At 44.8% G+C, this 15,064-nt stretch overlaps 1 protein-coding gene across 1 annotated transcript; it reads right to left on the bottom strand.

The window, feature by feature from the left end:
- Positions 1-3,848: 3,848 nt before the first annotated feature.
- LOC117056986 lies at positions 3,849-14,484 on the bottom strand. The gene is made up of 11 exons (XM_033167698.1): positions 14,449-14,484; positions 12,177-12,271; positions 10,834-10,901; positions 10,424-10,442; positions 8,964-8,991; positions 7,831-7,906; positions 7,249-7,401; positions 5,799-6,007; positions 5,317-5,408; positions 4,803-4,909; positions 3,849-4,217 (listed from the first exon to the last, which is right to left on the bottom strand). The coding sequence occupies exons 2-11, from the start codon at positions 12,232-12,234 to the stop codon at positions 3,849-3,851; spliced, it is 1,179 nt and encodes a 392-aa protein (XP_033023589.1). The 5' UTR covers positions 12,235-12,271; positions 14,449-14,484.
- Between the last annotated feature and the right edge of the window lie 580 nt (positions 14,485-15,064).

Raw genomic sequence — 15,064 nt, 5'->3', positions numbered from 1 at the left:
TCTCACCTGGTCTTGGGCTGTTTAGGGCCTTAAAGCTGTCTCCATAGCAAAACAGCAGCCAATGCACCTCCTTCAGCCTGCGTGTTATTATATGCACCCAGCACAAAGCCCCGCTAATCAAACTTTTACTTACATGGGTTGTAACTGTGTGCAGTTGGGGAGAGTAGGAAGGGCCACCAGCTCCTCCATTGTGATGGATGGGAAATAAATTACCAGGAGCCCATTGAACCAGGACAGTAAATCAGGCATTGGCATGGAGGCAAAGTGTGGCTTCAGGAGTTGGAAAATCCCCCGTAACATGATCTCACGAACCCGCACGTTGGTTATCTGTGTGATGCTCCCCTGAAGACAAAGAACATACAACCATGAAGGGTATGGAGGTTCGTTTCTTTTATTTCGGATGCGAAAATCCACTTTATCCTTGATGTGAATGCTCTGCATTCGAACAGAACAATGGATCTAAGAACCTAAGAGGAGCCATACTGGGTGAGGTCCATGGCTCATCTAATCCAGCATCCTGTTCACACAGTGGACAACCAGATGCCCCAAGAGGAAACCTGGAAGCAGGACCAGCTACAAGCACACTCTCCCCCACTTGTGGTTTCTAGCAACTGGTATTCAGAAGCATCACTGCCTCTGTCCCTGGAGGCAGAGCATAGCCATTGTGGCTAGTAGTCAAGGCTAGCCTCCTCCTCCTCCTCCATGAATCTGCCCACCCAACACCACCTGGAGAATCAACATTCCTGTCTTCCAACATTCAAAGTGGCTCACCTGTGCCTGGATGCTGAGAAGAAGGCTTTGGAGCTCAGATATGCTTCGGCTCTGAAGGGCTGCCATCACATTCGTTGCCTCTGTCTCAGCACTGACCCTGCTGCCGTCTGTGAAGGTGCCGGAGATAACAAGCAGGGTTCCCATCTGGGTTGTTGTCAGCAAATCCAGCACTTCAAACTGAAAGACAAGGGGCAGGGGGGACACCATCACCACCAGAGCTTCATTCCCTGTAGGTCCACCTAACGCATGCTTCTGATCAACTAAGGTCAGCTGGTAAAGCATTGCCCAGTTAGCAGTGGCCGTGGCAGGGCCTCCTTGGTGGTGGCTCCCACATGATTGATTTCCAGGAGAAATTTAAAGAACATTCCTGTTTGCACAGGTGTTTGACGGCTGAGAGATAACTGGCCACAGCAAATCAAGAACTGTGATGGTATACAATTGCTTCTAAACATTTTCAGTGTTCTAATTTAGATGTTTTTAGAGGCCCTGAAAATGTTCCACGTGTTTTCTTTATTATCCTAAAGCCTGCTGTTTTATTTATTACAAGCATGCTCCCACCTTTTCCTCCAAAAAGCTAAAGGTGGGGTGCATGGTTCACCCTTTCCCCCATTTCATCCTCACAACAACCCTGTGAGGTAGGTTACACGGAAAAAGAGTGACTGGTCCAAGTGAGCTTCATGGCTGAGTGGGGATTAGAGCCCTGGTCTCCCATGTCCTAGTCGGATACTCTAATCACTACTCCATGCTGGCTACTATACCTGCAATACAGTGGTGCCCCGCTAGACGAATGCCTCGCTAGACGAAAAACTCGCTAGACGAACGGCATTCGTCTAACGGAAGCTGCCCCGCTAGACGAAAAAGTCTATGGGGCTGCTTCGCAAGACGAAAAATTTTCGTCTTTTTTTTCCCCGTTTAGCGGAGTGTGGCTGTCATTGCCGCTTCGCTAGACGAAAAACCCGCTAGACGAAAATTTTCGCAGGACGAATTATTTTCGTCTAGCGGGGCACCACTGTACTAAAAAAAAAAACCTCAACAACTTTGGTCGGCCCTCACGCATGTTTACTTCATCAAATCTGGCCCTCTTTGAAAAATGTTTGGGCACCCCTGGCTTAACATGATGGTGCAGCTCTTGGGAGGAAGGGTGGGATACAAATTAATTAATTAATTAAACACCTCACAGTGAGCACTTCACTGAAAGATCTTCAGCCACCTGAAGTTCAGCACTCACAAAGAATCATCACCCTCAAAACTGTTAGCATGATGGAAGAACCCCTGTCAAAGAGGGGGGAAGAACCTGGTCTTCGCATGATTATTGCTCTCACTCCCTGACTTCCTCAATGTTCATCTGCCACAAGCAGGGCAAGGGGACTTGAAAGCCTCATTATCACCTCATTCACTTGTCAGATCAATTGCTCTGGTGCTCTGGCAGATTATGTCAATGCTCCTGCTCTGGGGGGGGGGGGAGAAAAGGGCCTGGAGCTGGACTCTCCCTGCGCCCCCCCCCCACTTTCCTGCCCCACTTCAAATGAGGCTGGGGGTTGGTGCTGGTGGGGAACCACACTACTTACGCCATTAAAAGAGGGGTTCAGGTGAACAAAATCATGGTAGTCTGCAAAGCTGCTGGAGAGTCCAAAGTTTTCCTGCAGCCAGTCTCTGCTGCTTGATGTCATGGTGGTGCAAGCAGCACCTGCAGGGAATATGGAGATGCAATTGCTCCGCCCACTTTTGCTCCTGGCCACACCCCCTTATGACTCTGGCACATTCGCCACCAGCAGGTGGATCCCAGAAGGTTACCCCCAAGAAAAAGCTCCCTGTCTCTTGGCTTAAAAGCTTAATACTTTAACACTATTTCCAGCAAGGTAGAAAAACCACAAAATAACCATCTATCACCTTCTTTGGTAAGTTGTCTTTTAAGAAAATCCAGACGCTTTGTGCAGACAGCCTTCTGGGTGCTGTTGTCTAGTTCATGATAGACGGAATTGACCCCTTTGTAGCTGCAAAGCAAGCAAAGCAGAATGCATTTTTGTACATTCTCCACGACAGGGAAATCCTATCATAGGAAGCTGCCTTATACTGAATAAGACCATTGGTCCGTCTAGCTCAACATTGTTTACACTGACTGGCGGCAGCAGCTCTCCAGGGTTTCAGAAAGGGGTCTCTCTCACCCCTATCCAGAGATGCCTCAATTGAACCTTGGACCTTCTGCATGCCGAGCAGATGCTCTGCCACTGAGGTAGCCTGTTCCACTGTCAAACAGCACTTATCATCAAAAAGTTACTCCTGATGTTTAGCTGAAATCTTGTTTCTTGTCATTTGAATCCATGGGTTCAGGTTGTACTTTCTAGAGCAGCAGAAAACAAGCTTGCTCCATCTTTCATGCGACAGCCCTTCAGATATTTGAAGGCGGCTCTCATATCACCTCTTAGCCTTCTGTTATCAAGGCTAAACATACCCAGGTCCCTCAATGGTTCCTCAAAAGTCTTGATTTCCAGACCATTGACCTTCTCAGTCTACCTCCTCTGCATACAAAGGTTGTCAATGTACTTTAAGGAAGGAAACTGTGGCGCCCAGAACCGGACTTAGTATTCCAGGTGGGATCTGACTAAGGCAGGTCCTATTACGTCCCTTGATCTGGACACTAGACATCTGTTGATGCTGCTTAGAATTGCATTATCTTTTTCGCCCCCCAATAGAGAGCCAGTGTGGTGTAGTGGTTAAGAGCGGTAGACTCGTAATCTGGGGAACCGGGTTCGCGTCTCCACTCCTCCACATGCAGCTGCTGGGTGACCTTGGGCTAGTCACACTTCTCTGAAGTCTCTCAGCCCCACTCACCTCACCGAGTGTTTGTTGTGGGGGAGGAAGGGAAAGGAGAATGTTAGCCGCTTTGAGACTCCTTCGGGTAGTGAAAAGCGGGATATCAAATCCAAACTCTTCTTTCGGTTGCTGCATTGTGACAAACACAGGACGGGGTGGAAATCGCTGCCTCCTGACACCTCTACCTCTTACAGTTTTTCCATTAGAGGACTTCCCTCCATCAAGCACAACCCATGGACCACCCACCCTTAACCTGAGCCTACTCACATATCACGGAAGTCTTTACAACCAATTTTGGTCGGGAAAAGCTCCAGGATCTTTGCATCAGCAACAGGCAGGAACCTCATCAGTTTCACCTGAAACAGGTCTTTCAAGGAGGGTGAGCAGAGGTCAGGGAAGCTCTCGTTCACCTTCCTCAGAACGGTCTCCAGCAACAGATAGCTGGCTCCGCGGTCAGGTGAGGGCTCCAGGGGCAACAGGGATAACTTAGTCAAGTAATCTTCCATGTAGCGGATGCTCTGGCTGCGGAGGGTTTGGGCAACAGCTTCTGTCAGGCTGGCATTGGCCAGGACACCACGAGCAATGGTCAGTTGGGCAAGCTGGGAGGCCGTCAGGACATCCAAAGCTGCAAACTAGAAAATGGGTGAAAATCATGAGTTTGGTGCATGCAGTCCTAAATGGGCAAAACAATAGCTCTTCTAAGGACTAGTGTTGACCATTTCTCCATGTCCCTCTGAGCATGCATGGAGTATATGGGGAAGGGCCATTGCTCAGTGGTAGAACATCTGCTTGGCATGCAGAAAATCCCAAATTCAATCCCCAGGAGCATTTCCAGGTAGGGCTGGGAATGTCCTCACCTGAAACCCTGAATAGTCACTACCAGTCAGTGGTCTGACTCAGTATAAGGCCAATTCCTGTGTCCCTAAGGTTATCCCCCTCCCCATAAACAATGGTTCTAATGCCCCCCAATAAAAATCCAGTCAGTCACAGGGAGCCTATGTACTTGTCAGGAGGGCATAAAAATGAAGTGCCTCTGAGCACCTGCCTTTTCTTTGTGAAGCAGCATCTATTTGCTTTTTTTAAAAAAGGCCATAGTACTTCAGAGCACATGCAGAGTGCCTTCTCCCACCCCGACAGGAAGCCTTCAAGTTGCATTCCACAGCTTGTGGTTGGAGTGAATTATTCTCCGGGGCCACAAGCGCAATTGATTTTCTTACCCCTTCGAATCCACTCCAAGCCTTTGTAAGGTCATTGTATGAGGCATTGTTCAGGAAACTCTTCCAGTTGCTCTGAATCCATTCCTTGGGTGAACTCTTTGGGCAGCCTAGAAAGCAACATCAAAAGGAGTTTTGTGGTGTGGGCAAGGAAATGGGAAGAACAAAATCTGCCACCTGTTTGGTGAAGGCTAGTGAAGTGTGTGGAGCTGGCAGTGATGGATAAACTGACTGATACAATCCAGAAACGAGAAAGCATGAGATGAAATTGAATGTATGGGGAGAGATGGAACTATTTTGTGAATACTGGAACGCATTGTATGGAAATGAAAGATTAGAAAGATATTTGTTTATCTAGATTGTGTATTTATTTCCCCTCTCACTCTCTCTTTTCTGTTTATCAATGTATTATAATGCCTTTTTTTTCTCCCTTGCTGTATTATAATGAGCTTTTCTGGAGTTATGACTCTTGACCGCTTGTGAAAGGAGCACCAGAGGGGGCACATTCCCTACTTACTGTGTATAGTAAGGAATCTCCCGATCCAGTTGGCAACCTGTTGCTTTGTGCTGCTGTCCATCGCAGAATATGCACTGTCCAGAGCCTGGACACTAATGATGGGAGACACAAGAAAGTAAATAAACATCTTATTGTTGGGTTTGTCTGTTCGATACCTTACATAGGGCAGCCTCTGAGGGACAAGGGCTTGCATCCGATGCTAGTCCTACCCAGAGAAGACCCACCAAAAACAATGGCCATGATATCCAACTCCAGTTTGTTTATTTCATTGAGTCTACACTCAGTAGAGCTTAGCTGGAGACAACTCGTGCAGCCAGGCTTCAAAACCTTTCAAATGCAATCAAATGCCCAGGCAGAGGAAAGCCTTACTATGGCAGGCTTGCCTAAACAAAAATGTTTTTCCCAATCAGGGAAGGTGGTTGCCTGATGTCAGTAGGCAGGGAATTCCAAAGATTGATTTCTTATTAATAGTTGTCACTTACAGAGTAGTGAAGCCATCACAAGTGATGGGAAGCTGAGTCATGCACTCTAGGACATTGGAGTTTATCGCTGCCAGGTAGGAGTGCATCGTGTCTTGAAACCAAGAGGCAAGGAACCCCGCACTCTGGACCCGGGGGTCTGCCTTGATCTTTTCCCATGCTGCATTCAGCAAGAAGGTTTTGGCTCTCGGTGAGATTTGGTCCCCAGAGACCTAAATAGAACAGAAATAATGGAACAGTTGGTGATCAATGAGGAGAGAGAAGTGGGGTTAACCTGGCACTTTATTTTTGCAACACGTATCCAAATTATTGCGGCACATCGCGTGGCTGTTATTTAAAAACAGAAGGATAGCTTTCTAGATGAGACCAGAGGGCCATCTGATCCAGCATCCTGTTCTCACAGGGTTCAACCAGATCCCCATGAGAAACTTACAAGCAGAGCCTGAGTGCAACAGCAGCACTCTCCTCTTCTGCAATTTCCAGCAACTGCTATTCAGAAACATTACTGCCTCCAACCGTGGAGTCAGAGCATAGCCATTGTGGCTAATAGCCATTGACAGCCGCCTCCTCCTCCATAAAATTGTCCTGTTCTCATTTAAAACCATCCAAGTTGGTGGACATCTTTGCCTCCTGTGGGAGTGAGTTCCATAGTTTAACTATGTGCTGCATGAAGAAGCCTCTTCTTTTCTCTGTCCTGGTCAACTGAGTTGTGCCTCTTCAATGACCCCTAAGCTAGATCACTGCCCTCAAGCTAGGGGGAGGATGCTATCACACTGACAGGGCTAAAGTAAGATTCCCATGCCACTCCAACCAGCTTCTGTTTGTGAAACAGGGCAAATTGGCACACTCCAGTCCTTAGCTCAGGCAACAAAACGTCTTGGGTTGACCCAGCTTATTCACCATTCAAAATAGCACAGGCAGCAGCCTCAATAAATGCAGATCTTGATATACGATACGTACTACACATGCACACAATGTTAGTTTTATAATTCTCAGTTGCTCAGCTTTAAGCTCTCTGCTTGCAGTAGGGTTACACGAGTTAAAACCCTGGGGATGGGAGTGTTGCTAATGCACAGGAGATCCTGATCTGAGCTGCAGGGAAGTTTGGCTTTGTGACCCTCTGTTCCTTTACAGCCCTATGATTCTGTACAGGTCTCCAGGTCTCACTGCAAAATCTTCCCTGCAAAACGTCTCTGGGGTGTGTCATTTTCTAAACAGAGCTATCCATTCACAAACATACAGGTTGAGCAGAAGGGAAGCAAGCACAACAGGTCAGAAATTCTAGTTCCAAAGGAAGCAGCCCTTATCCTAAACACCTTATCTACCTACCCAAGCCCAGATGCAACACTGGCCTTCAACAGATCCTAGTGTCCACCAGAGGGGTCCTAACAGCACACAAAAACTAGGACCATTTTGCATAACCAAAGAAGGTTTTTGTGAGAGTGCTACTTACCTGCAGATTTATCTGATTCAGAGCTGCCTGGAGCGTGTCTTTGTCAACATTATCAAAGAGCATCAAGAAAGCCCCTTGGTCCAGCTGGGCCTCAGAGTCTGTGATGGAACACTTGAGGATGGAGGCCAGCTCACTTGACGTCAGGTTGGAGATCTGTAGAGCAAAAGATGTATTTGTGCCATTTTCTGTGAATTATTTGCACTAGCAGTAGCAAAAGGAGGCAGTCTTTCAAGCCCCAAACACTCATCTTCACAGCTACATGTCTTTTAATAGGTCCAATCCTTCCCTTAAACCAGTCCTCTTCTCTGCTCTTGACAATCATTTCTCCCACTTCTTTTTCTGTGCCTGGCATTTTCATTTCCAGGTCTATTTAGTTTCCTAAATAACATTATTTGACAACTCAATGGAAGCTTCCCAAGAATTGAGCTTCCTAAGCTGAAGCAAAGCACTGGCATGGCATTGGCTCCATGGTAATTCAATTAAGATAAACTTTGCAGAATCTGAGCTGTTGAATAAGCAAACTTGCAAGACCTTATATACCATACTTCCTTCTTTTGGATATTTAAAGGCTGGCAAAGATACCTGGTCTGCTGAGCCACAAGCATACTGTGGCAGTGTAAACTGGCATGGTTCTTCAAGCGTGGAGTTTAGGTCTGCCCTGTAAAAAGAAACACACAAGATTATAGATAATTCTGCCGACCAGTCAAATACATTTCATCTCACTTTTGGCTACTGAAATGATTAATTGATTCAGCCTGCAATTCTCACACAGGTGTAAGCCTCATTGAACAAAGTGACACCTCCTTCCTAGTAAGCTCACATTAGATTGTATTGCCAACATACTGCTTTTCATTTTTTTAAAGCTGCACAGCATATGGGGTGGGGCTCCCTATTCATTTCAGACAGTGTGTTTAACATGGACTTTCTTGTTTATTTAAATAGTTATCAATTGCACCCATCATGAAAATACAGCAAGACATGTATACCACATACAAACTGACAGTCACTCTGATAAAAGCATCATTAAAGCTGGGGGGGTGTTGGAAATCATATTCAGAGGCTTGCTTGAATAATACAGTTTTCAACAGATGTCTGAAAGTAGGCAGGGATTATTCCTGTCTAGTTTCTACTGGCAGGGAGTTCCACAGGGTAGGGCCTGCTGCTCAGTAAAGACTCAGTCCCTAGTAAAGGCTGACCAAAACTCAGGAACACAGGGAACCACCAAAAGTGTCCCATCAGAAGTGCTCAGTGATTGAGGTAGGAATCAGATGGTCCTTAGAGCTGAAGTCCTTTGGGCTTTGTGAATTAACACAATAACCCCGAATTTGGCCCAGTAGTGATAGGCTAGAAAAAAGTAGACCCTAGAACAGGCTTCCTCAAACTCGGCCCTCCAATTGTTTTTTGCCTACAATTCCCATGATACCTAGCTAAGCAGGACCAGTGGTCAGGGATGATGGGAAGTGTAGTCTCAAAACATCTGGATGGGAGGGCTGAGTTTGAGGAAGCCTGCCCTGGAATTAATGACCTTAAAGGGGCCCTCTATAGCTGAATGTTGGGAGATTCAGGACATATTTAAAAATTACTTCTTCACACAGTTAAACTATGGAATGTACTCTCAGCTTGGGTGGTTTTAAAAGGGGACTGAACAGATTCATGAAGGAGAGGTGTATCAATGGCTACTAGCCAACTTAGAATTATACCCCATTAGCCTGTACCTGCTGACGGAGGAGCAGTAGGTTGATGCTGTGAAAACAAACAGACAAAACGTAAATAATCACAGTGTTCTTATATTTGCTGCTTTTTATTGATCATTTTGATCATTTTATTGCCTGTCAATTCTGAAGCCTGGCTTGTAACCAGAAGCAATAAAAACAGTATTTATTTATTGAGTAAGTAGTATATCAGTAAACATAAATAAATCTTCTGAGGCTGCTGGATCCAATGGAACAGGGGGGTCAGAAGCCAGTGCAGAGTTATACATGCTTCAGTCAATCGATGCAACACAAATGAGTCTGGGTTGGATTACGGCTCTGATGAATCAACCCTCCTTGCTTCAGTTAGGAGACATCTCAAGCCACTGTAGTTTCAGCACCCTGGACAGCAGCCCCATTCACAGGGCGGCAGTGAAGCCTCACTTATGGCTCGTCTACACTTTGCTTGTCCCATGCCTAGAAAGCACAGGTCCGAGATGTCTTCTGCTTCTCCCAAACTTTCTGGCCATGTGTCCAAGTGGTTTTCCATTTGCCCAACCACTTTCCCCAGGAAAACTCACTCTTTACCACTGAATCCAACCAAATGTCAATTCGTGGAAAACTCAATTGACATTTGCTCCCATTCAGTAGTAAAGAGCAGGTTTTCCCTGGGGGAAAGTGGCAGGACAAGCAAAAGTGCAGATTTACTGTCTTCTTGTGGGGTACAAGTTAGCATACTGTGAAGAAGCATAGTTGAAATTTCGGAAATGTTCCATTAACTTTCAGGCATCAAGTTTCAATGCCTGTTAGCCAAATGAGCTTGTAGAGTTCTCAGCTAGTAGAATGGACTGTACTGTTTTAGAGTGCAGGTGGAAGATGCCATTTTTGAATGTTCTCTTGCATTTTAAGAAGAAAAACCTCCAAATAGAATGTTTGTACTTGCAAGGAGCAATACTAGGAATGTCTTCCCAATGTTTTTAGGTTTCTATTTGGAGGAAAGTTTTTCTTTAAAAGCACTCAAAGGAGCATTTTGTAACCTGAAGTGGTGCAATCCACACTACCACTTCAGGGTTAGCTATGATTTCTACATTGCAGGGGTTGGATGAGATCTCTTGGGTTCCTTCCAAGTCTACAATTCAATAATTTTACCACCTCATTTTCCTACATCTGTAGATCATTTCCATTGGAAAGAAGTGGGGCAAGGGGGAAATCATTCAAACCCATGCTTTCTAGGCATGAGACAAGTGGAAGGGTGGGCAAGCCCTGTGACAAAGAACCAGGATGCTGGAACGGCCTTTCACATAAATAGATCATAACATTAATGCCTTAGTCCGAAACAGCGCTCTGAGTTCAGCTTAACTTGTGTGTGATATTGGTCATAGGTCTGGATAATTATCTCCTTCCCACCCACTACCAGTCTGCTATAATCCCCTGACCCTCATTCTTGTGCCAATAAGATAAAAAGTAGAACTGATCTTACTTACAGATTGGGAAGGCCGGACACTGATTAAAAAGAAGAAAAAGACAAGTGGTCAGAAAATCAGGATTGCATATTGCTCATATATAGAGCTGGATCTATTCTAAAAAGCTAATGCTGTGGAGGGGTCAAAATGACAATGATGGAAAGAAAATCACACACACAGACAGAGAGAGAGAGAGAGAGAGAGAGAGAGAGAGAGAGAGAGAGAGAGAGAGAGAGAGAGAGGAAATGTTGCATCAGAGTGTTCAAATAAACATTGCTCTTGAATTATTCGGTCATTGTTCACCTGTGATGCAACTGGCAAGATCTTCTTCTGAATAAATGGTGCTACTTTCAGGACAGACACTAAACTGGCAAATTAACTCCAACAGCAAATGGATCATGTTGCCACTGTTCACCCCAACCCATACTTACTGGATTCAAAGCAATAGGATAGGATCGGCGAGAGCGATAACCACGCCAGCTGCCTTCCGTCCAGCCCCCTTGAAATGCAATTTGAAATAGTTAGAACACGTGAAAGGACTAGTCTTCCAAGAGTTTGCTTAATGATTAAAGCAGGGCTGGCCAACATGGTGCCCTCCAGATATTATGACTACAATTCTCATTGTGACTAGCGGTCAAGGATAACGGTGGTGGTAGTTCACAACATCTATAGGACATCACCCTGGCTGCCACTGAATCAAAGCAATCTGAGTTAGAGGCCATCATCACATCTTGTGACAAGGAGCCCCACAGATTAATTAATGGTGTGACATAGCAGTCCTTTCTTTTGTTAGTCCAGAACCACCAGCCCCTCTGAATTTTAATGCTATGAGAAAGAGAGATAAATGTTTCTTACTCACAAGTTAAGAGAATCTCCAGGGTGGTCTGCTGTTACTGCAACAAATTTAGCGAACAGCACAAGTCTGCTCATGTCTACTGAGAAATCACTGGGCCTTGTTCCCAAGTGAGTGCGTATAGGTATGCAGCAGGACAGTGCAATCCTATGTCTCTTTACACAGACATACCGTAACTCCTATTGTGTTTGTTGGTGCTTACTCTCAAATACATGTGTACAGAATTGCAATCTAAGGCTGTCACCTCATTAAATATTAGTGGATTAATCACATGGAGTTGTATCTAACCAAGTTTAACTTAGAGTAGACCCACTGAAATGAATGGAGCTGAGTTAGTCATGGTATGGCCAAACCACCAGAAGGCCACCAGGTCAGGGAAGACTGATTTTAGTCAATTAATCTATTCTGCATAAATTTGCACAGAAGCGAAAACAAACAAAAAAACCACTCTGAACTAGAAGCACAGCTGCTTTAATTTTAGCTTATTCAAGTAAGTGTTACAGCAGAACTCTCTTTCAGAAGATGTTCCCCATTCCCCGATTTATAGAAGGCTCCTTCCAATATGGTGCTTGCCACAACAGTCATTTTTTATTAACTACTTCCATTAAAAGTAATTTGAGGCACTTTTTAAGAACTAGCTGCCTCTGTTAGGAGGGACTTTCTAAATAGCTAAAAATGTTTGATTGAACTGATTAATCAACTGGACATTACAAGCTGGGCAATTCATCAGTTGAATAGAAAAGCCATGAGTCACTGCTTTAGCTCTCAAAGAATGTGATGACTTATCCCTGTAAAGCTGATTCACCTTCTAGCCCCACAAAAGCTTGCCAGAAAAATGCCTGTTTTGCTCACTGTGTAAATATTTACTTGGATGCATTTGATTATGTTAATTATTGGAATAAGAAGAACTGGAAAACCTACCTGAAATGAGTAGCAAAATAAAGATCGCGTAAATGGGCGGGCCCTCTTTTTCCTTCATGGCAACTCAGTTTTCCAAACAGGCCTTCCTTGCAGTGCTATAAAGCATAAAATATGACCTCATAAGAACATAGGAAGGGCCTGGCTTGTTGGATCAGTCCAGTCACCTGTTCTCCCAGTGGCCAACGAGATGCCTCTGGGAAGCCTGAAAGCAGGACCTGAACGCAACAAACTCTCCTCAGTTGTGATTCCCAGCAACTGGCATTCAGAGGTACAGCATACTGCTTCCAACAGTGGAAACAGAACACAACCATTGTGGCTAGTAACCACTGACAGCCTTATCCAGTGCTTTTTTCTTTTCTTAAAAAAAAGTTTAGGAGTTCTCTCATTTTGACTCAAGAAAATCACCATTTTATAGTTCAAATTGGGAAAAATAAATGGACAAAAGTACAAAGATTCACAAAATGTTTAGGGTACGCGTACCCCTGCATACCCCCAGAAAAAAGCACTGGCCTTCTCTAATCCTTTTTTAACGCAAACCAACTTGGTGGCCATCACTACAGGTTGTGGGAGCAAATCCCATGGATCACCCAGTTCAGCCCCCCCCCCTCCGAAGACAACCTCCCTTGCTCTCCTGAAGCACCCATGTGCGTCCTTTTGAAACTCCACATAATTCCAGAAGTGATTTGTCACAAAGTTTATGAAGGAACAAGTCATTAGATCTTTCAGAGGGGTGTCTTCTGGACCTCATAGTTGCTCTTCTGTTCTAAGCTACAGTCAGAATCGCAAACAACTTTCAACAGTTTGGGAAGTATCACGCTTTTTGTGTGCATTCATTTGGTAATGTTCCAATAACACTAGGAGGCATAAAATCATAGAACTGTAGACTCAGAAGGGACCCCGGGGGGTGATCTAGTTCAACCTCCTGCAATGTAGGGATCTCAACCAAATCATTCATGACAGGTGGCCATCCAACCTCTGCTTAGAAACCTCCAGAGAAAATTGCAATGGACATAGCAATTTAGTATTGATTGATTGATTGATTGAATTTATATTCCACCTTTTCATCCAAGGAGCTCAAGGTGGTAAACATCCCCCTCCCTATTTTATCCTGACAATGACCCTGTGAGGTAGGTTAGGGTGAGAGTCAGCAGGCTTCATGGCTGAATGAGGATTTGAACCCTGGTCTCCCAAGTCCCAGTACAACATTCTAACCGCCACACCAGCTCTCACTGCAGATGGGGAAGGGACATCTGAGCACACCATTTTCAAACCAATTTGATCCATTTTGAATCATTTTTTAAGGGAGTGCTAAAACACTCCCCTGCCTCCAATTTTAACACCAGTTTCACAATGATTTCAATATTTAAAAGTGATGGGGTGAGGACAGAGAGAAATATAAACACAGGGACAGAAGGAATAATTATTGAAAACAGCTGGGTATTTATTTGTTTTTTTTTTGTTTTTTTGTTTTTTAAAAGCATTTTTATCCATGTAAATTGTGTGTACTTTTTTAGAATTAAAAAATTTGGCCACAAAGCACCATTTTAAAAAACTGAATAAAATCTGCAGCTAAAATTTCACTGCCAAGAAAGTTCATGGAGGTATGGAGGGCTGGCGAGTGGCTCAGCCACCCAACACATCACTTGACATGTCCAAACCACAGATCATCAACCCGTCATAAATTTTAACCTAACCATTTATAATACAGAATTGGCTTGGTTGTAAAAAAATTTTTTTTAAAAAAAATCAGGTATTATGGCAGGTATTATTATTAATATTATTATTACTATTAGAATTTATATACCACCCTATACCTGGAGGTCACAGGTTTGTACTACATCTCCCATCAGCCCCAGAATTGTATGGCTACATTGGCTGGCACTGTGCTGGGAGTTGTAGTCTGAAACTTATGGAGGGCACCAGGTTAAGGACTGCTGATCTAGATTAATAATTTTGGGGATATTTTAAATATCAAAAACCAGAATAAATATCCCAAGTGTTGGTAGCAGCAAAGTGGCCTATAGCTCAATATTGGGTACTGGCAGTGGGCAAATGGTCCTCCCAATGAATTTCTAATTTCTACTGTTTTAGGACAAGATCCAGCTGTTCCTACTGCCCCAAAAATTAAGGCACAGAAACATAGAACTGTAAAGTTAAAAGGGACCCCAAGGGTCTTCCAGTTCAACCACCTGCAATGCAGGAATCACAGCTAGTGCGTACAAGTTAACCCCATCCACCTTCTCTTCCCCTGCCCCTCCAAAACCCACCTTACCGTCAAAACGCTGTCATGTGTTCTGGAGGCTGGCAGCTGCACCAGTGTAAATGTCACAGCCTCCTGTGGCATCTCCTTTTATACCCAGGTCTCAAGACACTGTGATGGAATGCAGTAGAGCCTTACAGGTGGCTGCTTTGATGCAGTTGCAAAGAACAAAAGAAAAGGCCCCACCCTTCCTCCTGGGGCACTCTGGCCTTTGGGGCACATTGCACTCCCCTCCAGAAGGCTGGGCTCGCCATAGCAGAGGAAATTCACCTCGGTGGGAGCCAGTGGAGTGGAGTGGCTGGGGACCAGCCGCCATGTGCCGCTCGTCATGTGGTTTGCCCTTGGGTGCATAGCTTTTTCTTTCAGAAGCAGCCAACATTCCTTACTTGTTTGCTTGCTTAGTTTAGTTTATTTCTGGGCTCACCTTACACCATGCATGTTCACTCGACCGCTTCAAGCTGCGGAATTGGCACTCTTACAGGTGCTGCACAATGTTTGTCCCGGAGTTGTCAGGAATTGATCTTCGGAACTCCCTGGCTATTGACATCAGGCGGGTGTCTTCACTGTACTGTTTCCAGCTCCTGTTTAAAACATTTCTGTTTAGGCAAACCTATCCAGACGTGTAGAA

The sequence above is a fragment of the Lacerta agilis genome, chromosome 13, assembly GCF_009819535.1.
Source record: "Lacerta agilis isolate rLacAgi1 chromosome 13, rLacAgi1.pri, whole genome shotgun sequence".
Lineage (NCBI taxonomy): Eukaryota > Metazoa > Chordata > Lepidosauria > Squamata > Lacertidae > Lacerta > Lacerta agilis.
This window is presented reverse-complemented; position numbering and strand designations above follow the sequence as displayed.

Excerpts from the sequence above, each read along its gene's own strand:
- LOC117056986 (XM_033167698.1), bottom strand. The coding sequence starts at position 12,234 with ATGAAGGAAAAAGAGGGCCCGCCCATTTACGCGATCTTTATTTTGCTA. Across the intron at positions 7,907-8,963 it reads TACTGCTCCTCCGTCAGCAG|GGCAGACCTAAACTCCACGC; the intron begins GTACAGGCTAAT and ends TTCTTTTTACAG. Across the intron at positions 4,910-5,316 it reads GAGATTCCTTACTATACACA|GCTGCCCAAAGAGTTCACCC; the intron begins GTAAGTAGGGAA and ends GTTGCTTTCTAG.